Genomic DNA, 24,846 nt, shown 5'->3' on the forward strand with positions numbered 1-24,846 from the left:
GTGGCTCTATGGGTTCTGCTACATTTGCGTCTCCATCTCCACCTCCGTATAGAGATTTAGGAAACGACAACCAAACAATGTGTGTTTGGGGACAAGCTGTGATAGCCTCTCTCACAGCTTTCCAAATCATATTTTTTTTATATTTATCATTTCAATCTTGTCTCTGATTCGGACTAAAAATGAACCAGAAAGAGGCCGCAGAAGTAGCCATCGTGGCTAACTGCTTATTGATCTACAGATGTGCTGTTTCCCCTGAAGAGGTTAATGTTATGTAACGCTATGCTAGGTATAGCTAGTGTGAAGGTGTCTGTCCGCATAACAAACACACACACACACACACACACACACAGAGTAATCAACATTATAGAGATTGCCAGACCGACAGGGCTCAATCAGGAACAGAGCAGCCATCATCAGCCAGTCAGATGACAGACCCGAGAACAGGATTAGGACTCTGTCCTCTGCCTGGAACCCTCTGAGCTCAACTGTTTAATTACACTATGTCTGCTGATACATTTAGGTAAAGTTACTCTCTCAGCAGCCACTCTCTCTGAGGTCCCTTACAATCTAAAAATTGCTTGTTGGTTGCCGTGGTTTATGCATTACACAAGTTTGCTAAAGCCATGAGCAGCTGTTTGTTAGAAACAACCATGTAATGTATAAATTCCTCTGCAGAATGATTCAGTCATGCTATTGCACCGGGCATGTAAGGCCACGAGAGGAAGCCATTCGAGGGCTTGTCATGAGGTTGTAGCACAGCCGTTTGTCACGCTCGTTTGTAGAAGCACATGACTGGCATTATAGTCTGAACTGTGGGATTTACATGGAGATTTATTTGGCAATGTAGCACACAGTATGAGGGACAGATGCGTAGATTGCATGAAAACGTACATGTCCCATCCTCTGTTTTGTCTGTTCGCTGTACGTCTGCATTATAAAGGTGCAGGTACATGTGCGCAAGGCTCAGACAGACAGATGAGGAGATAAAAGGCACCTGTCTAGTGTCTCTGTGTGACACTAATAAACACACGCGCTTGCAGTCACACCCGTCACTGCATAGGGACTTACGCACATGCCTGGAAATGATGTGTTAATTATTTGAGGTTAGACCACAGCAGTGTGTTTGTCTCACTGTGTCATGCTGGTAACATCTGAATCATCAAACCTCCTCACTTACTCTGCATGAGGGCACTCACTTTAGTCTGTCTTTCTGTTGGCTTAAGGGTGTGATTGTTATTTGTGGGTGCATTTGTTTGGATGCAAGTATAAAGCTTAGCCAGTAATTGTTAATTTCGTGATTTTGAAAGCGCATGAGCTTTGACTAAAAGTCAGTGCGCCTACTTTAATGTTACAGAATATTGAAGGTGAAACAGTTAGTCACTCAACAGAAAATGAATCGGCTGCTATTTTGAAAATGAATTAATCATGCAGATCATTCATTAAACAGAAAAACATATGGTATAGTATTAAACTAACTATCTTTTGGACTATTGGTCAAAACCAGTAGGCCACTTGTTTATTTCTAACAGAGGATGAACCTGGTTTGTTGTTCTGGGCCATAAATTCCAACTTCAACAAACCTCAGTCAAACAAAGGATTAATGAGTCAGGCATAGACACCTCTGCTCCTGCTCTCTCCCTGCGACTAGGGGATGGTTAACAAGAGGGATGCATTTTGGTTATTTTGCTAACAGCGGGGACAACATCCGCCCTAATCCCCTGTCAAATCGCCGACTGATCAAAACAGAACATGTCATTTGAAGACATTACGCTACCTGTGGTTTTTGTAAATTGCAACATGCATTTTCTATATTTTTAACGATCAATTGAGAAACTAAATCGAAGAATGTTAATGAAAATAATCCTCAGTTGCAGCCCTGCAAAATATGCAATTAGGTCTAGCGGAATTATTGAATGAACTATGGAATTTTTAATGATGACACAAGCCCACCGCTGTACTACCAATGCATATTAAAAACATCTGCAACTTGAGAACCAAAGCTCTGAAGACAGAGTTTTTCATTTTCACTCAGTGGAATGAAAGGCAGCATCCAGAGGCATTGTAAGTGTGGGATGATACATCATTCTGTCATATACACAAAGAATCACCTTCACCTTCAGCTGAACAATTTATCTTCGGTTAGTATGTGATAAATGAAAATCTGCATATAAATAAAGTCATTATGTTGATGTCCTTTCCAGACACCAATGAAATGACAAACATCTAACTGAGTGCATCTGACATTTTGTCATTTTGTCCATCATGTGTGGGTGTGTACTTACATATTTGTGTGTACATGTGTGTGTCTGCATGCACGCATGCCCAGAAGTGCAGTCGGATTATTTGTCTTCTGTATTTGCTGCTGGGGATTCCCAGGCTGCCCAGCCAATCGAGGATGTTTTTGTTATGCAGGAAAAGCTGCTCACTTTTCCCCCTCCTCCCGTCCCTCAATCCATGTCCCCCTCCCTTCCACCCCCTCCTCCCTCGCTCTATCGAACACACTCAGTCCACCAGAACACAAATGCATTTGTGTATTTCTATCTCAGTCAACACTAAAATCCTCTTGTGACAAAGGCTTTTTTTTTTTTTTTTTACGTGAATGGCTGTGTGTGTGTGTGTCAGCCTTTGTGATGTTGTGTATGTTTGCGTGTCTGCCTGTCAGTATGTCTTGTCTTGTATGTGATTGCGAGTTGTTATTTCATTCACCTGTGCGCTCGCTCCAACACACCTCTTCAAACGCCAAACTAACCTGCTGCAAACCCTCTATTGTCCATGCTAGTTTCTATTTAGCATTGCAGCAGCCAAGCCTTTTAGATCAACGCTCAGCACAACAGGACTTTGTACCTTGTCCAGACCACCACGCCAATTGTTCCTCGAGTGCAAAACCTGGTTGTATTGATCCACTCCAGCCTCTCTTGTTGTTTCAGCTCAGCGAACAGTGCATTGGAGGGTATTGTTTGTACAGGATTGAGTCATGTCCAGAGTGAAGGGGGGCAGACAATTATGACATTTAGAGACATGAGGGAAATAAAGTTGTAGTTCAATTTCATTGATTTGATTGCAGCCTTCTTGTAGTCTATTACATGAAATAGTTGTAATGGCGTATTTTAACAGTAACAAAAGAAAGTGGTGGTGGATTTAATGGTAGTGATAGCAGTCATGGACTATATAATTGGGAATGCTTACTGCTGTAACTATGTTCACACTACTTTGATGTGCTGTATCTGTGAAGTGGTACACCTGAAATCCCTCTTTTAAATATGAAACACTTACACCATGTAGGCCTATAAGATTGAAGCTTGTATTTTTTTTATTGAAAGAGAACATGGCTTTGGTCAGGTTGAATCTACAATTGATCTCAATAATCTTAACTTTTAACAGCACAGACCACGTTCAAAATGTCCATAGAAAATTTAAATAAACCACTCATTCACCATAATCCACTCTGCTTTCCATTGCAGTATATTCCACAGTTTTATTTTTGTCAGAATAGGGCTGAATGAATAAATATGTTTACCAGTCAGGATGTTGCTCTCCATTTGTCTCTGAAACTAGTGGAAGTGTATGCTGGAGGAATGGTTTGTAAAAGTTTCCATGAAAGTTTTGATGCCTTTGTGCTGTGATGACAACCTGTCATTATAAATATTATAAATTCAGGCTGATCCAACCCTCCATTATCTTTCAATGAGGAAACTAACAAATAAGCTAAACATGGATTTTGGATGAAGTATCACTCAAGGAAAAGTGTTTCTATATATAAAACTAATTCCATTCATAGCCATGGCAGTCCCCAATATGTATTTGAAGCAATATAGGAAACATAAATATGGAAACATACCAATGGCACACATGCACGATTACAGTCAAATGCAGGGCAAACACACAGGGCCTTCAACTGTTACATGTTGTCTCTGCCAAGTGAGCTCGGCATGTTTATTTGAGCGCACACCCTCTCTGATGTCTCATCATGGCCCCTAATGCCAAACTCTCGGATGAAGGTGGAGAGGCCGATGGCTGCAGGGCATGGCCGGAGGACATCAGGAAAAAAAAGGCCAAAGAGAGAGGACAAGATGTCAACAGTAAACCTCTGCATGTGTACTGTAGATTGTTCTCACACCAGACGTTTTAACAACACAGGCGTAACATGTATAATGTTTGCTTTCCATGGAGTTGATCCCATGCCAGGGCCCTGGTATTGTGCATGCTGGCTCATTGTCCTGCCTTACTAGAACACCTAAATGGAACAGAGCTATCATTAATGGTATCAGTTATTGTGCTTTTCCTTCTATGACAAGTCAAAATGTCTGCGGTGAAAAAAGGCCTTTTCTAAAACTGTAGTTTGAGGAGGGAAGCCAGAGGGATGAATCCTAGTATGTGTGTTTGTTAGGGGAGAGAAAGCGAGAGGCAGTTTGATAAACCACCTCAAGCTCGCCATCATTGTGGGGTACTTGCTCCATTCTCCTTTTTCTCTGATCCCATTACCCAGCATTCCACTGAACCAATACATCAAAGCAGATGTTCAGTTGCTGCAGATACATTTACAGCACTGTGCATTTGTCTTATCTTTTATAAATATATACTTTTCTTTTACCAGTTGAGACAATTCAATGCATGAAATTGTGCTTTCTTGTGTCATTCTGAAAAAAACAAACACATATATGTTTGACAGATGTTACAATCCACATTGAATAGAGAGAGTTAAATCATGATGATGATGTTTTTGATGTCTTCCGTAGCAATATGTCTCTGTCATGCTGTGATGTTAAGATGCTTGTGTTTCTGTCTTTCCACTCACAATCTAAGATACAGCATTCAGACACAAGCTCAAAACATGAAATAGCCTGCATCTATCTAACTTGTTGTGTACATACTATATATACAGTACATTACTGTATATACATTGTATACAGATATAAGATCTAAAACTCTTATTGTTAAGAGGTGTATGGGAAATTGTCAGCAAGATATCCTGTGATGTTTTTGTTTGAAAAATGTATTTAAACATTTTTATTTTGAACAAAAGGGTTCTTATATTTCAAATCATAGTCGGAGGTAAATTAAGTAAGCAGAAATATGTATGCTTATTTAATCAATCATACTCTATTAGCTTTTACTTTAACCTCATTGAATGTTGCTCATGGAGTTTAGAGCGACTGGAAGTAAGTTGATTATAGCTCATCAATGGATTCACAAATTTGTTTTGAATGGCAATCTTTTTAGGTTACATGAATGTTTTTTTCCTGCATTTCCCCCCTTTATCCTCAATTTTGATTGGCCAGTTATGAATCAAAAAATAATGTCAATCCATGTGACAAGGAACGTGTAGGACAGTTGTCTTTTTAGACGACAACCAGGAAGTGAGTGTCACTAAAGGTTCATACCGTGAACAGAGCAATGAACAAATTACATGGTAAATTATCAACGCCTTCTCTCTCTCTCTCTCTCTCTCTCCCCCTCTTTTAGGTGAGGAATGATCTAACTAATGAGCTGGAGAAAGCAGACATTCAGATTGCAGATACAGAAAGTTTTTCCAATGACCCTTGTGTCAATGTCAAGAAGCTCAAGGTAAGTGATCATTCCAGAACAATTCTAACTATGAAAAAAAGATGATTCAAGGTTTATTCGGATGAAAGAAATGAAGAGAGTCACAATTATACTTATTTATTTAATACTGTATTTGAGTATGAGTTGATGCCATCCAAAGTCAATCTTGGACAATGAATAGTTTGTCAGAGAATTCTCCATCTTTGACTGTAGAGCAGGGTAGCTTAACAAGGACACTGTATTGGCTGGTACACATGCAGGGTTTCTTTCTTCTTCTTCTTCTTCTCTCTTTTAACATTTAATGAGACAGAACAAAAGTAAACCATTATTGGGCCAATATTGAGATGTTTGGCCCATTTATTCCTTATATTAACATGCATGGTTGATCAGAATTGCTTTGATGTAGCAAAAATGCAAAATAATCAGATGCACATGCAGTCAAGTTTGAAGGCTAAACTATCCAAACGATCTCCACAGGCAGTCAGACATGCTTCTGGTTTCAGTGTAAAGGAGTATAAATATATGTGTTCATAGGAAGTGACGTAGCACAGTGAGAGAAAAGATGTAAGAAGTGAAGAAAGCAGAGTTGGAGAAAGAGAAAAAAAGTGGAAGATATGACGTATGAAACATGGAGCAGGTTGAAAGAAATGCAACAGAGAGGTGATAAGACAGAGGGATAGAGAAGGAACGGCGAGATAAGCTGTCGTTCCTAAAATATATGTGTAACTCTAAATGTTGAGGGCTGGCATTGTAAGCTGACACCATCCTTCCTTGATCAACTCTAAATATTCAAATCACAGTGTCGCCTCGAAAGCTTTTCAGAACGTTTGGATAGGGTGGGCGGGGGCCACGCTGACACCCTAACGGTCCGTTTCCCGCTCTTCTCGCAATAGCAGTTTTCTGTCTCCCCGACAGCTACGTAATATGACGAGGTAGAGGGTGACACAGATTCCGTTGTGAAGGCTGTTCTTTTTCGGTTCTCTGTTGTGTGATTGTATATGTGCGACTGTGTGTGTGTGTGTGGGGGGGGGGGGATAAGGGGGCCATGGCGTCACTGTGTGATCCACAAATAGAGCACTTACATCTGTGATCCAGCTGGAATATTCAAAAAGCAGACAGGCTTTTCTGCTGCGAGGCATCGAAGCAGCCTTCAACATTTCTTAGTCGGTTTCTGCTTTTTCATCTTCATCTCTTCTTCTCTCCTGTTACTGGACAGGCGGACGAAACAACATCAGAAAACAAAGGCATGCTTAGACATGAAACCCCCATACGCACCTTCTAATTTTACCCACAATCACGTTTTTTTTCTTCTTCTAATTGAACATTAAAATAACAACGCTAGCGTACATTTTATAGACCAGGGCTTTTCAACATTTCTGTGACTGAAGGTCAATTAAGGGAGCTTGCATTCAATAGAGGGCCACATGAGAATAAATGTCCTGAAATCTAAATTAAGTCCAAAACACTTTATTATTTATCATGATTGAATTATTCATCATGCATTCAGAACTCTTACCCCGCAGATATGACGTAGGAAAGGTCCATTTCTTTTTAAACATTTTTTTTTGCCTCACTGATGCAGCAATTTTGGCATGACAAAGGACCCTCCATACATAACTTTCAATATTATTCTCAAATATTGTTCATATGTAAAACTTTAACTTATCCTTTGGTTAATACATTATTTGAAAAGCAGCTCTTTTTCCAATTTTAGAATGCAGTGTTCCCCCTGGGTTGTGTATGTATTTGTGGTGGTCTGAGCACACATATCCACCTTCCCTCTTTAACCTTGGCTGTAGGTGCTGTTTATTGGCCATGATTTAAACATACTATCATATACTAATAGACTCCCAGTTGTAAACACAACTTATCTTTAATACAGAAAGAGTTTTGCTGAAAAGAAAGAGGACAAGGCTCAAGACAAATGGTTTGCACAGATATTATCATTATAAGTTTGTCCATTTCATATTATCTGTTATTGATGATATCATCAGAGCCGCTGTTCCTGTAATCTGCAGTGTTTTTATCTGATGAAGCACCTCTGCTCGTCCAAATCCCCAAATCCCACCAGGTTCCAGAAAGAATCTCTCACTGTGAAAACAGAAAACGCGGTCCTCCTTCCACCATATTCCAGATCTGAAACTCCCAACGGTTTATTGTGACGCATACTGACAATATTTTAGTAACTTTTATTTTAAAGGCCAGTTCAGATAATAATGCCACATATGTGTTCATGACAGTATGTATATAACATGTATTGCTCACCTAGGATCAATTAGCGATCAAACACAAACACACAAACCTGTATGCACATAAATCATTACAAACAGACATGAGGGGAGATGGTTTAGGTTTAGTGTGGAAGTAGCAACACATTGCCAGTCTACAAATCCCATCTCCCATAAGCTCATAAAAAACGACCATCATTAGTATGTGTGTGTGTGTGTGTGTGTGTGTGTGCCTAATAAGCCTTAACTGTGCCTGATCGGGCTTATAAGGAACAGTATTACTGAAACCATTATCACATATAAATCACCATCATAAAGTTACAAACAACCCTGTCACGGGTAAAGCAGGCAAGGCTGCCCTCAACACTACCCTCTTTGAAAGCAATTATTGTTATGGTTATATAAAAGCTCAAGCTACAAGGGTGATTTGGAGCCCTAGTAGTGACCTAGCACATCTGGACAAACAAACACAATACACTCACTCATGCCCTTGCCCACTATACACAGTCTTTTCATGTTTTTGCCAGGCAGGCCAGAATTTATACTGATATTGTGGTCCTGGGCCGTGGCTGGAGTCATTTGGGTTAAGTGCCTTTCCTCGAGTGTAGGGCAGTGTTATTGAGCAGCCACTTGCAGTGTACACACACACACAAGCACACGCACACGCACACGCACACACACACACAACACTTAGGGCTTCTTACAGAAGACCCCTTTAAATGTCTCAGAATGCTTTCTGCTTTAATGAGAAACCTCAAAAGAAGCATTTAGATTGAACTGCTCGGCTTTCTGAAAGTGTTCATACTATTTAGTGTGTGTGTGTGTGTGTCTGTGTGTGTGTGTGTGTGTGTGTGTCCCATATGCAATGCTAAAACCTATATAGATAATTCTGTTTTGAAAAAAATCTTAGCGTTGCAGGGTTGCAGGTACTACATTAGCATCTATCAGACCAACAGACAGATAGATATCTATTTATATGTCATCATATATCTAACTAATCTTTCTGATTTCTCTATATAATATATATCCAGTACATCCAATCGATTTAGAGGAATAACTACATTGTTTGGCTGTTGGGTAACTCCTTCTGTTTCTAATCGCCTCGAGGAATTGGATTTAAAATGACAGTGATTGGTTGCCCCCTCTGATTTGTGGATGCATGACATATGGTAGCGACCGCCTGAGGGAAGATGACTTCATGAACTGTATTCGTAATGGCTTCTCATTATCCAGAATAAAGGCAGAACACTATACAGTAGGTTCACTGAAAAAACAGCTGGTGTGTTTATTAGACAACTGTCGGTGAGTAATACCAAAATGTTAAAGTAGGTCCACCATTAAATTCTATGTTTTCAGATTTCCTTTTTGTTTTTAATTGCTTTTATATTTGGTGTCTTTCTCTATGAAGTGTCGTAGTTGAATAAGGGCTTCATGATAGACTTTCCTCCATCCATCACACATCACCTCGAGCTTTGTTGATCATATGTTGATTCATCAAACCTGTGTCAGTATTATTGGATTAGCTTTGGGGAAATGTTGTACTGTGATGTGTGCGTTTGTCACCATCCACTTGTGTGAACATGTGTTCATACAGGCCTGTGCTTGTGCTTGTACAGTACTATACATACGCATGTGCACACTAAATTACTTTGTTGGTCCCAGAGGCTGATTTTCTTTACCAACATGAAACATGCTGCACTTCTACCCGTGTAATCTGAATTATTTATAGAGTCAATCAACAGGCCGTGTGCTCCGAATCTCCATGTGTATCTGTGCTGGTTGGCAAAGAAAGCAGTTCTGCTCCCTGACACTTATGTCTCTGTTGTTATGGATCGACACTTTGCGACTCAGCCACTGCTTCAGTGATGCAGTACAATCTTGATTATGTAGACAAGCCATTTCAAATATATGCTTTATATTTACTGTAGAAATGTGTGGGCATGGTGCTCATATTTGCCATTTTAGTCATGAAGTGTTGTTCTTTCTTTTTTCAGGACAACGATGTTCGAATAATCATCGGCCAGTTTGACGAGAACTTGGCATCCAAAGTCTTCTGCTGCGTAAGTCCTTAGCCTAAATTCAGTTATAAGTGAAAGCTGTCAGATATCTTGCCCAGTAATTCAAATCTTGTTTGGTATACAATAGGTTCAGTGATTGGGGTGACATCATTTGGCTTTATATGGTTTTGGCTCATGTGTAATGTTTTGCTCTTGTTGCTTCGTTCATGATTTCAGTATTCTTGAAGCTCAGTTTTCTAGCAGCTGACATAAAGTGATAGTAATCACACAAAAGGTCATCTCCATATATTATACTGTATCTCCTGCTGTTATATTGCCTCAACTTCCATTTTCTTTCTACCCCTTTCCAGGCATATAATCTTAACATGTTTGGCAGTAAATACCAGTGGATTATCCCCGGCTGGTACCAGGGCAACTGGTGGGAGCAGGCCAACAGCACCAACTGCACCACCAAGAAGCTGCTCACAGCCATGGAGGGATACATCAGTGTGGACTTTGAGCCACTCAGCGCTCGCCAGATTAAGGGCATCTCTGGCAGGGTGAGTGACACCCACTGTTGTACTTCACAGGATTGTTGTGTTAAGTAATTCAATGTGTCATTAAATGTTAAGTCAGTTTAAAATAAAACAAAGGGAAAAGAATATATGCAGTACCAAGAAGGTGACTCACCGACAACAAGTTTTTTCTGTCTGAATATATAATATATCGCAAGCATACCATTTGCACAAAAAGACAGTTTAGATGCATGTTTTTAAACCAGAGATCAATCTCTACTGCATTACCCTGTACAGCAGCATTGATGCTAAAACAGCATTTCCAGTAACTTTTTAGGGTTCCCATATGTCATTGAAAACTCATAGAAAATGTGCGAAAAAGTGTCCTAAAATGTCACGTCAAATCTTGTGTTGTTCTGGAAAACTATTTCAAAATTCTCTTATTTACCTTTAGCTGAGAATGAACTACTAGTGTATTATATCAGAGCTCCCCACACGGATAACGTTGCCATCTGAAAAGACAAAGTAATGTTCAAGATCGTAGTAATGTCCAAAGCTAGTTTATGGACGGGAGTATTTTGCACAGGAAGCTCTCGGTTATATTGTGATAAACGCTGCGAACACAATCTCAAGTCGTGTCACATGGTAGCACATGCAAGTTGGAAGACATTACACAATGTTGCTTTCTTCCCAGCTTGTTTTAAATGACTAAATTGGTTGGCTTGTTTGGCTTAATTGCTAAAATAGATGTGCTTGCTAGCGTGTTTTGCATGCAAAAGTATCAGGTTTGTGATTAGATTCTGGCTTGGAGCAATGGTTTCAAATGTGTGTTAAGAGAGTTGAATAAGAATGAATGGTAAGCCCGGGCAAAAACAATAAATGAGAGCTCAAAACACAGGCTGGATACAGGACTTTTTTACTTAATTTTTAGCATTGTCTCTTCAAACGCCTTGCTGCTTTTCTTATGTAAAATGAACTATAACATGACGTGAAATGTTTCTCTTTTATAGCGGTAGCTTCACAATAAAGCTGTACATCTGCCGGCATGGTTGCATTACATTCTGATCATTTCTAAGCATGTAAAAGACTATTTCATAGATGAGTCATAGCCATAGATTGCACGTCTTTTAAATTTGACCTCTACAGCGAGGTACACATTAGTGTATGCCGTGATCCTTGTCTGTCATACCGGCTAGATCACTGACGATGTCCAGGAAAAGTCCTGGAAAATGATAATAAAAGAGTGGGAACTCTGACTTTGCATCAGTTAGGAGATGCACATTTTCTCTTTCTAATCTCTTCTTTACCTGTCTGTCAGACCCCTAAGGACTACGAGAGGGAGTACAGCCGAGAGCTTCAGCAGAAAGGTGTGGAGGCCAGCAAGTTTCACGGCTTTGCCTACGATGGGATGTGGGTCATTGCTAAAACCTTGACTCGAGTGATGGACCTGCTCCGGGTAAAAAAACGGCAGAACACCTACCATAACTTCACAGTGGATGACCGCGAAGTGGGAAAAATGGTGCTGGACGTCATGAATGAGACCAACTTCTTTGGCGTTACAGTAAGTGAAGCAGCAAATTGCTCATTTTTTGTTTTTTAAATATGGACATTATGTATAAATATGGCACAGTCTGACATGTTGGTGGTTAAAATAGGTTTCTCTTACTTCACTTACTTAAGAAATGTAAACTGAGCAATCAGAGCTCCTATTGTCTACACATAGTGGGCATGTGCAAACACAAGGATACTCCCAAGACACGATACTGTACATCTACATTTACATGTGTATGCAAGAACATTTTTTTTGTTAATAGTGACGAGGTATATACGGTACAGTCAGTACATACAAGATCAAAAACATGGTTTAAAGCCACAGAATCAAAACACCACATAAAATGAAGAAGAAGCATCTTTTGGGGGAAAATGAAACATCCATCCGTCTATGCCTATAAACTATGTATGTTATATGTTTGTACAGTATGGAGTTCGCAAAATCAGGAAACACATAGAGGCATTAATTACTGCTCTGTAAGGCTGGAAGCTTGTTTGCAGAGAAGGTTACTTAGCCATCCTTGTCTCTGGATGACGCCTAGAGTGGTGTCATTTGGTGCTGCCGACTCACTCCAATGCATTCAAGATTGATCCTGGTGGCTATGCTATCTACAAGCTGTATATGTGTGTGAGTGTGCGTACGCGCGCCTGTGCATGTGCTCACTCTTGCTGCTGTATTGAGCTGTTAGAGGATATCTCCTGTTTCTGTGTAAAGGACACTCCCATTATTTGAGGATACCATGCTGCTCCCCGCCTAGACAGCCAGTAGGCATGCAGGTCCTTACAGTAAAGCATCATCAGTATCATATTCATGACTGTGTTTTCAAATAAGCAAAAGAGTGAGGAGAAAAGAGAGAACGATTGGCTATACTGGAATATTAGGGAGGTAATAAACATTTACTAAATGTGAAAAGGTGAGAGACTGAAGTCAGGGTGGAGCACAAGAGAGAAATGGATGTAATATGATAGAAATACAGATACAGTGTAGTTTTCAACAGAACAAAAGAGAAGAAAAGAAAGAGATAATAGCCTTGAGAAAATCAATACAAGAACGGACTGATATTATTGTGAGTTCCTCTTTGGCTAACGTCCCTAGAGGTGTATGTGTGTTGCAGGACTCTGCCTAATCCTTCGGGTCGTCATTCCTCACCCCTCTACTCAAGACTCTCAGACCAGGGCTGCTGATTAGGACCAGGCTGACATTGACTCTGTCCTCAGAGACTCGGGGATGCAAAGCCGTGCAGGAATATTGATGGCCATGTAGCATTTCATCCACGTTTTACTCGCGTCACACAAATAGATAATGAAGTCCCGTTCGGTTGTTTGGATAGAATAGCAATCCTGTTCTCTCCAGTCCTTAATATTAGTATTGACTCATATTGCTTCTACACATGTTGCCATCAGTGGTGACAGGAGTCCTTTACTTGAGTTTACTAATGATACCACAGTGTTTAAAGACTTCATTAGAAGTAAAAGTCCTGCATTCAGATTTTAAACAAGACAGTGAGAGTGCTCTCTCTGAATGTAACGGAGTAAAAGAAGAAAGCTTTTTTTTAAATCAAATTGAAGTATTCCTACCTTACTTTATATTGCACTTATGTGTAGCACTTAACTAAATGTTCTTTGTTACTTTTGACCTGTGGGGAGCTTGCTGTCACAATGTAAAATAAAGGGATGACGTAAATGTAGAAATTGAAATTGATTTTGAGTTTATTTTTACATAACAACAAGAAGTAATGGGAAATGGACATGCTAGTAATTTGACAGTAACTCTGATTACTCTTGTTTTGCCGAGGTCCTAAAAGAAAAATCTAAATTCTCAGTATAATGATGTTTGTTTTTGACAACCACAATCCTGATTGGTATAAAACCAATCTGAGATAGAATCTTGTGCAAGTGGTAAACAATACGTGGTTTGAATACAGCGACATTGCAAAAATAATTAAATGCATCTTTGTACCCAAAGATTTGAGATCTGTTCACTATGGAAGCTGTTCTTTTAGGAGATACATGCAATGAGATCAAAAGTGTTCCCTGTATGTAGCACACCTAGTACATAGAAACTTCCACCCACGCATGACGAACAAAGACGTGGGAAGGCAATTTCCCTTCCTCACTGCATACATCTTTTATGCTATTTTCGTATTCAGATTTCAAAAGGGGCTATTACACAACTCGCTCGGTTTGCTTGTGAATTGCAATGACTCCTACTGGGTTTCCAATAAAATAAATCCACGTTTAGTGAAATTGCTGCTTGCCCTTGGTTTAAATGTGTGCATGCGTGCTTGATAATATGGGATCATACCTTGACATGAGCCTCGTATCTCTGCTGCTGTCACGATTTTACGCCGTGTGTTTGCTGTGTAAACACACGGGTCTCGTGGGACCAAGCCATGTCCATTCCGCACTGATCTCAGTCCTGCTGCTGAATTCTTAACAGCCGCAGCAGGAGAGTGATCATGGAGGGCTCCACAGTATTGATCTGGCTGCTGTCAGGGCCATGGAGAAAAAGGCTGACATTAGCTGGGAGAGACTCTCAGGGCACAGAGAGTGCAGATAGCTGCTAGAACCACAGGATGATGTACACTGGAATTTACCCGGGAGGGCTGATGGGAAGAGAAACAGCATATTGTGATTGGAGATGACAAGTGTGCGGGTAAATGTTTGCGTTGCTGTTTTAAAAAAAATCTGTGGTCATCGTGTTGCTATCAGTGTCCTTCTGGGTAATGGTGAGTAGCACAACCCGAGGCTTGACAGTCATCTCAAACAGCCACGCGGAGGCAAAACAGAGGGGGGAGAGTTACGTGCATGTGTTTTTCACTATTAATGTGTGTGTATGCGTGTGCATCACAGTTACATTCACATTAACAGGGTTTCCAGCTCAAACCCTGAAAGCCCCGGAGGATGTCACACCCGCAGCCCACAGACTGACATTTCATTTGACCTCGGCACACCTGTCACTGACAGTATTCTCACCTCCTCAGCCAAAGTGATACCTGGCCACCTCCACCGTCTCACCTCGGAAACACACACACACACACACACACACACACACACACACACACACACACACACACACATGCACGCCTAGACACAGTGATTGCTCCATCAGTCAACATTGTGACTCAGGTCTGAACATCCTTTGAATAGTAGACAAGCGACACCTGTCTGGGTCAATACACTCCAGTGAGGGTTCCTAAGCTGCAGAGGAGCATAATACCTTGTAGAAACAGGGCTTGACAGTAGCTTCTTTGAATATTGGTCAAAGGAGGTTAATTTAATCTGTGTTGCACAGACATTTATTTGCAATTAAGAATGTAAGAGTGAGTGGCTCTGCATATGTTTGATATACTTTGCATATTCTCCAAACCGTGTATACACTTGAGAGAACAAATTGGGGGCTGTTAAAATAACTACACGCCATTTCATTAAGGTTTGTGTTAGCTCCATTTTTGCTGATGTGAAGGGCAATTATGGTGGCAATGCCAATGCGTAGCGAGAGCATGATGGTGAAGCTAGCTACTCTAGAAACCTTGATACATGCACTCACAGTCATTACAGGTTCAAGTCAAGTTCCCCTATTTTCATCCCACATTGTCTGACCCTGTTTACACACCACAGTTATCTGAATGCAATATCTAATGAGCTGAACCAGGGGTGCACTGCACTGTCCTACTCATACGACAGGCATAATTGCATAGCATATTGTTGGAAAAAGCAGTGTGTGACGAAAGGAAACTTGTTAGTGTTGACAAGTCAGATTGACACTGGGGGTGTGAAATTGTTAGCAGGGGATCTGGCTGTATATCACCAGGGTAAAGGCAGCACTGGATGCCCTGTGTCTCAGAAGTAGCTTGTTCTGCTCACACAAATGCATCAGCAGGGACAGGGCCACATGCATGCACATAAGCATAATGTGACAACATATTAAGTGCATGCACACTGACATCAAAGATGACACACAAAGACTGGGATTCAAACAGAGGGGTGGGATCCTGCTCTGCTACTTCAAAGCGTGCCATCTTTTTGAGGCAAAATTGGCTCTCCAGCTTCCTTCCCCATATTCCCCCCTCAGCTGTCTTTTAATCAGCTAATGCAAATGCTCCATCTCTAAATATATCTCTATCTGTCTATCTATCTATCTATCTATCTGTCTGTCTGTCTGTCTGTCTGTCTGTCTGTCTATCTGTCTGTCCCACTCTCCAGTCTCACCTGTTTTGTTAGCCAGACAGTAATATGTGAGCCCAGTTAAATGTGTAATTATGGCGCTCTGTTAGCAGATGGTTGGCTGAATTAATTGAACGGTCTTGGTAGATGAAGGGGGAGAGAGAGATAAAGAGACAGGGGGAAGGAGAAAATAGAACAAGAGAGAGGAAGACTGAGAATACATGGGGGAGATAAGGCGACAGAAGCCAAATTGATTTGAATATGTCTCACACTATTGCCACAAAGTTGAATTGCTTTTGTCTACCTTGTCTGCGTTTGACAGACGCTGCCTGGCTTGAAATTGCTGTCTTGTTCCTGTTGAGTTTAAATCAAAGACGTCCAATTGTTTTCCCTATAGGGTGGTTGTTTGACCGAAAAAACTAGATATTTTTGTGGAGAAATTCATGTTGACCAAAAAAAATGTACTGACCACTACACACTTTTCTGAAGCCAAATGTGAGTCACACAGTTGCCTTTTAAAGACTCATATGTGTACCAATGCTATGTGAGCAAACATAATGATAAGTCAAGCAGCCTTGCTGACCCGACATGGTTCCAAAGATATTAGCAAATAAAATGTTTTACCACTTAAAATATATCTTTAATGTGTGTTTCCAATGTTTTACGTGTTATGTGTTTTGTTTTGTTTTTCCTTCTTTTTAGGGCCAAGTCATGTTTCGGAACGGAGAGAGGATGGGCACAATCAAATTTAACCAGTTTCAAGGTATGAGTGACACTAATACTACTCTACTCCTCACATTAACCTGCCTTGATTTTCTGTTCTGGTTTTGCTAAGTCAGTTGTATGTATTGTTTTTAAACCTTTACCTTTTGATCAACCTATTTTGAATGAAAAACATTGTTTTAAAGCTTAAAGAACTTTGTTTTGCCGCCTCCGGCCATCCACACTTGCTCTTGAGACTCCACTGAAATGGAGTTAGAATTAGTTCTACAATTTGCTTGAAATTCAGCCACTGCACATCTGTGTTCAATAAAACCTGCAATTGTTTCAGAAATGTTGCAGGATTACCAGAGTTTTTGGAAAGCCACTTACAATTTTTCTCAAGCCAGAAGGCTGCCACGGTTGATATACTCAGTGCCGATAATGGATCCTGACCAATACAGCTTAGGAAAAGCTTGCAGCAGAGTCATACGGTATACACAGGAAAAGGGAGGCTGAAGGATTTCACCGTTTTCAAGTCAGAAGCTTTGTACTCACATTTATCTCATTAGTTGTTTTTCTAGAGAGGTTAGTCATTATTCGCATGACTGCAAGGGTTGTTTGTCAGAAAAATATGAAATATTTTCGACTTTTGTGAGTAAAAGTCTTTATGAAAGGAGTTGCCCGACTCTCTGTGTCTGTGTGGGGGCAGGTTAGGTGAATCTAAAACTTGAAAGCATAAGGCCCATGGTGCTTTACTGTGCTTGATCTCCTCCGTGGTGACAGGATGTATCTCTGGACTGTTAAAGTTTGTACATAAAAATATACTCTATGTCCTCGTAGCATCATCCTGAGGTGATTTTTGAGCCAGCAGGGCTCGCTGAGTGGGAGAATAACCAAGAGCTTGCATCTTGATGCAGGGGATTCCCAGCTCCAAGGCTCCCCAGACTGTATGTAGCACACTGCATGGTGCTGTTCAGTCCTCTCTGCCTAACCATCTTATCTTCCCCAGTGCAGAGGGGCTTGATCCCTCTGGCTGCATACATCACACTCTGTGTGTGTGCGTGTGTGTGTGTGTGTGTGTGAGTGAGAGATAGAGATAGAGGGCAGAAAGTGAGTGCTTATGAACATACTGGTGTGTATGCCTCTGTTAGTGACTGACTGTGTATGTACTGTATGCTAATGCTGTTACAGCCCGGGCTCAGTGGGCTGTAACAAATAAGGAGACCACATGGTTTATAGTCATTTCAATATTTTAAATTTAACTAAGACAAAATTAATACAGGATATAAATCTGTACCAAAGCAAGACTTTGTACATTTGTATGGACATCAAATCCTTCATCAGTTGTTATTCTACACCTATATATATACATATCCTGAAATGTCAATGCGGGCAAGTCTATGTTGGTCAAATTAAACAAAGAATAGCTGAAATCTGGACTACGCGTTCAAACGTAACTATATTCAACGTAATCATGGCTCTCCTGCGACTCTTAAACTTTGGGGGATCAAAAGAATCACACCATCCCCTAGAGGAGATATTATCAACATATTGCTACGTAGAGAAGCTTTCTGGGTCACTGAACTCAACAAAGTTGAGGACCTCATGAAGAGCAAAGTCTGACTTGTTTTTTATAGGCTTATGTCAAGCTTTGCTCATCACTTATTCATATCATATGATACAGGCTATTTACTGCTGCAGCTGATTTAATGGGATGTTTTTTAAAGGTCTATGGATGTGATCTAATATATCTCTGATATATGTACTTTTTATCAATTGAGAATCTATTTGTAGCCCACTCTCCTAGTTTAAGTGTAGTAGATCCTTATTAGGGGAGTGGTGTTTTAGATATTGTATCGGCTTTTATGAGGTTAAGAGAATGTGAGTTTTGGATTTGTTTGACTCTGATGAAGACGCACTCAAAACAAACTACGTCCTCCGACTTTTACCAGCCGCTTTTCTTTGACCTGGATGGAAAACGCCCTGAGGTCAAGAAAGATGTGAGAGAGAATTCACGAGGACTAACGGAAAGGCAGCCGCGGTGTTAGAATCCGACTGCACTCACACTGGGCTGCAGAGTTAGTTTTTGTTTTAAAGCAACTTCATTCAACACATAGGAAATGAGTACAATTCAAGTAAGTCCAAGAACATAAATCATACCTGCTAAGAATTATTTGAGTTAAACGGTAGCTGCGGATGTTATTGACAACCGAATGGTGTCTCTTTACTCTAAATGTTGCTGCTGCATGGAATTGGGGGACAACATTATCTCCTTTGCCTTCATAAAGGATGGTCCAGTGTACCCAATGCTAAAGGAGATACGAATGGAAGCATTAAAGACAGGTTGACCAGCTGTTATCATGGCTACCACTTAATACTTCATGGTCATTTCACTCAGCTAGGAACCTCCTTAAGCAAAAGCTTGTGTATGAGTAAACTGTGTGTGTGTGTGTGTGTGTGTGTGTGTGTGTGTGTGCGTGCGTGTGTGCTTGTGTGCGTTTGTGGTGAGAGGTTAACCTATTGGCCTGGGTGGTGATGGGGCCTCTGTCTCTAGGGTTTGGCAGCTTTGCATAAACAAATGAAGTAAATGTTATCATGACTAAATTACCTCAGTGTTAGGGCTGGGTTTTTTTTTGGGGGGGCGGACATTTTTTAGATTTTGCCTGCATCATAGCTACACATCTCTATTGATTTGTGACACACACTAGTATCTTTCCCTTCTCTATGTTTCTCTCCTCCCTGAAATGGTCGTACACTCGGTCTCCAACGCACACTTCCCTCAACCAAATCCTCCCTTATGCTCCATCTATCTCTCACTATCGTGTTGTAGCTTTATTACTCCTCCTCCATCCCTCCTTAACCTTCACTCCATCACTTCTTCCTCACTTGTCAAGGGTCGTGAATTTGTCACCCTTTTGACACACCAAGAGCCTGAGCTGGTTGGAGAGGAGAGGAGGGACAGCCCCAGCTTGAATATTTCAAAAGGCAGTGATCCTCAACATGACCCTATCATCTGTCCTCAGACTCTGATCCTCCATTTCCCCCTGTCAGGCGTTCTTAGTCAGGGGCCTCAATGGCTCTTATTCCCACTGTCTCTCATGAGGATAAGCGATAGCTCACTACCAGAGGTCTTGAACACAGTCGCAGTCCCTCTGAGTGCAGATTTTAAATCAACGCACGGGTAGATAAGGAAACATGGCGTTTGTCATTCTGTCAGAAGATGAGAGGTTCAATGATACACATAAGGTGAGCTTTTGATACGTAACAGGTTAAGATGTTTTGGATGTTAGAGATAAATGATAGGATTTACTATCTACAACAACCCTCATGTAGGAATTAATTTCCTGCTTTTCTATCATCTTCTTCAGGAATTTCAACTAGCAACTCCCTCACTGCTGTCAGTTTACCTCCAGGCAATAGTCTTCTCACCGCCTTTCAATTTAAATAGCTCACAAGAATATCATTGAACTGTACTACCAATGTTTTTAAATGAAGCAGCCTTTTTATTGATGTTAGAACTTGACAGATCTGACATGAAACAAAATAAAAATCATGAACCTGACTAAAGACGAACTAGTGTGAGCCGAATATAAAAGAACTCTAAATTAATTCAATCACATTTACAAACACTTCTGTAAAGACGGGTCAGCATGTGTTGATAAATGATCTCTGGATTTCAGCATTATAAAAGAGTTGTACTGCAAATTAGTTCCGGCAATCACCACTTTGATATTTGAATTTTCATACCAGCATGAGTCTCTGCTCCAAAGAGGACAAGTTATCTGTGCTTGAGTAGCAGCTGCATCAGTGAAAAAAACCTCTTAATCTATGTAGCGTGTCAGTAACTAGACACATGCATTCCAATACTGTGCTCGAGTACAGCAACAGGTATTTTACTTGAGTCACCAGCCTTATTCTTACATTATTTTGTCATGAGTATATAAAGTTGTCTCACATCCAGTTAACAAATTTCACAGATTTTTCAAGATATTTAAAGTGACTAATCCAACAAAAAGGTGTGAAATGTCTTCGCACAGACTGAGCGACAGGTTGAGCATTACAAGCCCGCTGCAGCCATGAATATTCCCTGTGGGGATAGAGTGCTAGGATAGTATTCAAGCATCTCAAAGGAAGAGTGCGGATATTTAATCCCTTCTACTGTTTAGATCCTAACAAAGGACGTGGTTAAGGCAAACACGGTTATTGATCCTCGCTCAGCACTAAGACGCTTGAGATATACAAATCCTGATTGTGTATACAGCACATGAAAATGTACTGGTCTGAAATTGTTACTCACAGCCTGTCTAATATTTTCAACATTGACTGATGCCTTGATGCCAGAAGTGGAGATCAAATGAGGTGATTCACAGAGAGGAGAGGGGAACGCGGTGCCCTGTGATGCCGCATAAGCTGATGTTATCTGTCATTTTCCTTGTCAAGGACAATGCTGCTGAGGAGTTCAATGGGCCTCTGACAGTGATAACAGGGAGATGCAGAGACGGATTTGTGCATGCACACCAGAAGAAAATCCAGGTTGTTTGTAGTGCGTACAGAAAAAGAATCAGAGTAATTCGTCCATCCCCTCCTCCCTGGTGCACACTCTTAAGCAAGTCATCTTTATGAGTGAAGTCCCAGGCTTGTCCGACAAGGTCATGCTTCCCTTAATATTACACCTGAGGGACTCATTATTGTGTCTAAAAGAGAAAACACTAAATCCTGAAATAGCTGCGTTTGACCAGAACTTCACAGAGATAGTGGTGTTTTCAGTCTGGGATGTACATAGCTTTACAATCCCTTGACTCTATCTAGGAGACACTTAAGTCGATGTATATTGAAGTATAAAAACAGAGATGATGACAGATTCAGTTGCCTTTATTCATTATTTCCTTCCACATAAGTTGGAGATTCTTATCATTGAAATCTGCTCTTGCTTGTTTGTTTTTAATGTTTTTTTATCTGTTAGCTTGTTTATATGATTCCCTTCCCTGATGCACTTTAGGTTTCCTTGAGGTGAAATAAACTGATAATTAAAACTAAAAAAAAACAACAGGAAGACAATTTCCTGTCCATATTTAGCTTTATCTGAAATCTACAAATTAAGAATCTTAAAAGATAATTTAACTGAGTGCCTTGAAAGTTAATAATGTCAGGGATATTTTGTTAAATTGCTAATGGGTTTAGGAAGATCTCACTGTGATTTGAAGCTCGTTAACCACAGTGCCAGATTGTGCAGTTTATAGCTGGACCATTCTTCTCTGTGTCCAGTAAGTGTTTAAATCAGATTTACTTGTTCACTCAAAGTAACCTCTGTGACATTTTCACAAAATACGGATCATTGGGGCTACATTTTGAAAACCCTTCCGGCTGCCACGTGAGATATTTAACATGACTCGCTGGAAAACCAAGCAAGAAACCATTATTAAGCCAATGGTTGTGCTCGAGGGATAGGAAGGTTGGTCTGTTGGTTGGTCCACTGTTTTGATCCAGACGGAAATATCTCAACATCTACTGGATGGATTGCCATCCAGGATGGTTCCCAGTAACCTAATAAAGACTGTTATTGCCAGTTTGGACAGTTTAAGTACAAATATTTATTCTAATGTCTTCGTATGTGTGTGTGTTTTTTAACAGGGGGCCGGGAGGTGAAGGTGGGAGAGTACAACGCAATTGCTGATGTCCTGGACCTCATCAACAACTCCATAAAGTTCCAAGGTATGAAGCACACTAGATATGAGTGTTTGTGCATGCATCTGTGCGTGACTGTGTGTGCGTGGCCTCAGGGATGTAAGACTCACTCAAGAAGAAAAAGGTGTCCTGATGCATCTGATGTGTGTTTATATATATATGTTAAAGGCCAAATCACTTACCTGCTCAGCACTTTCTTATGTCGTTCACTTGCTCACTTGAACCCAAACTCTTTCCAAAGCAAACACACACTCAGAGACATACTCAGACACTACCAACACTCCGCATAGGGACTCGCCACTCTCCGTTACTGCTCTAAACTGTCCTCCATCAGCTAAATTATTTACCAGTCCATTTTTCACTCCTCCCACGACGTTTGCCTGTGTTGGCATACTTAATAATTTGTTTAATTCCCCTGGCTATTCCCCCCCCTTCACCACACTCACACTTTTCCTGCATCTTGTCGGCCTTGCCCCACATAAAGAAACTCTGGGACAGTACCATCTAAGATGCTTGTCTCCACATCCCTGACCACAGTAAATGGAGATGTGTAAGATGATGCCAGTGCAATCGATTGGCACACTGGTGGGAGAAAAATAGAGCAAAAGATAAGAAAGTGCAGTGTCTAACCACAATAACTTTGACTGTGGTGCATTGAGATACATCCACTCGACTAGGGGTAACTGAGGACCAGGAAATTGGTTTCAAATCACTGCAGTGTCACTATTTTGTGGTTGAACGAAACAAGATTTGAAGGAAGCAGGTCTTAAATTGTGAAGAGAGAAACCTCTCTGGAGAAGGAGAAGTTTACAGAAATCCACTGTTTTCTATATTTCCACCCTTAAACAAAGACTTTTGGCATCTTCTTCATAGGTGTAGAGCCTCCCAAGGATCGTACGTTTGTGCGTCTGCAGCGGCGCCACATCAACGTACCCCTATACAGCATCCTGTCCACCATCACTATACTAGGCATGCTCATGGCAGGGGCCTTCCTGTTCTTCAACATCAAGAACCGCAACCACAGGTCAGCATTCAGCATTGGTGAAGCCCAGCTTTGAGAGTATAGAGGATGGAGGGAGGGGTGTTTAAAATAGATAAACATATGGTGCAGCGGGAAAGTAAATAAGGGATTGGTGTTAAGGGTGAAAGAAGAAGGAGATGATTGAAAGAAGAGAAGCACCACAGGAAATATTGAAGTAAAAGAATGATGAAGCATTAGAATGATGATTAACCTTTAACTGTCTACAGGTACATTATTAATGCACATTTCACTCTCCTCAATACCTAAATATCCTACTGAAGTATTACTGGTGAATAGGATCTATTATATTTTATTCTATTTCAATCTGTAGTATATTCTATTGTAATCTAACCATCTGTTCTCTTCCAGACTAATCAAGATGTCCAGTCCCTACATGAACAACCTGATCATCCTAGGAGGCATGCTCTCCTACGCCTCTATCTTCCTGTTTGGCCTGGATGGAGGTTTCGTCTCTGACAAAGAGTTTGAGACCCTCTGCACTGTGAGTTTCCTCAACACTTTTCAGTAACACATAAAATAATGAATAGAAGTTGGGGTTGACTCCTAGTCTTATTCAATCGAACCTTGCTCATTGGCTGACAAAATAGTTCTGTACGTGAGCTGAAATATGGAGAATACTGCTGAAACACTAATCACATGCAATATGTGACCGACCATAAGTGAAAACGGATTGAATCTCTCTCTGGCTCTCTAGCTCGCATGGAGCACATTAAGTGTCTCCCCCCAGGTAGCAATACTGTGTGACTATGTAGATGCTGGATTAATTAAAGAGTTTTGATTACAGTGATAACCAGTTTCCACTGAGATACCCCCTTCCAGACACAGAGACACACACACACGCACACCAGCGTAAAGTTAGGCAGGGCACGTCTCGAGCTGCCACCACCTGGCTGAAGCTTTGCTGCAGAGCCAAAACAGAGCGTGTCACTTCAGACAAGCTTCTACAGCAAAGGACTACAGAGGTTGATCCATTCGTCACCAATCAATATGCGCTGGTCTCCTTGAGAATGTATAGTGTAATTGTTTTTTTGCTGTCTTCTTTACACAGTGCTCTGTCCCCTGCCTGGCTTTATTCCTCTCTCTAGATATGTTAGTGAATGGCAGGTGAAGAGAGCCAGGCGTAACCGTGTGAAGGGTTTGCAGTATTTGCGGCGCAGAAAGGGCTCACACACACATGCACATAAAAACAAATTTGTACACATGAAGCATTCAAACATATACAGTATACATAAGCACTCTGTAGCTATTCATAGTCTTTATTCAAATTCTAATATTTTTAAAACACGTCAGCAGTGTCCTCTGTGCCAAAGCACTAAGAGGTCTACGTTTTGTTTCTCATTAAGATGAAATGCTCTTAGGAGTGTGACAGCTTCCATGGTCCAGGACGTTCTCCCAGAGCTCCACACTTAGAGAAG

General features: G+C 40.8%; 1 protein-coding gene across 1 annotated transcript in view; it reads left to right on the forward strand.

Moving 5' to 3' along the window:
- The window catches only part of gabbr2 (gamma-aminobutyric acid (GABA) B receptor, 2), a gene marked incomplete at both ends in the record, with an annotated part of 152,123 nt that overhangs the window by 82,366 nt on the left and 44,911 nt on the right, over nucleotides 1-24,846 (forward strand). Inside the window, 8 exons of the mRNA XM_079176597.1 lie at nucleotides 5,464-5,565; nucleotides 9,767-9,832; nucleotides 10,141-10,329; nucleotides 11,603-11,845; nucleotides 16,705-16,765; nucleotides 22,336-22,416; nucleotides 23,263-23,413; nucleotides 23,780-23,912. Coding sequence (XP_079032723.1) covers nucleotides 5,464-5,565; nucleotides 9,767-9,832; nucleotides 10,141-10,329; nucleotides 11,603-11,845; nucleotides 16,705-16,765; nucleotides 22,336-22,416; nucleotides 23,263-23,413; nucleotides 23,780-23,912 — 1,026 coding nt within the window. The remainder of the gene's footprint in view (nucleotides 1-5,463; nucleotides 5,566-9,766; nucleotides 9,833-10,140; nucleotides 10,330-11,602; nucleotides 11,846-16,704; nucleotides 16,766-22,335; nucleotides 22,417-23,262; nucleotides 23,414-23,779; nucleotides 23,913-24,846) is intronic.

Source organism: Pholis gunnellus (assembly GCF_910591455.1).
Source record: "Pholis gunnellus genome assembly, chromosome: 16".
Classification (NCBI taxonomy): domain Eukaryota; kingdom Metazoa; phylum Chordata; class Actinopteri; order Perciformes; family Pholidae; genus Pholis; species Pholis gunnellus.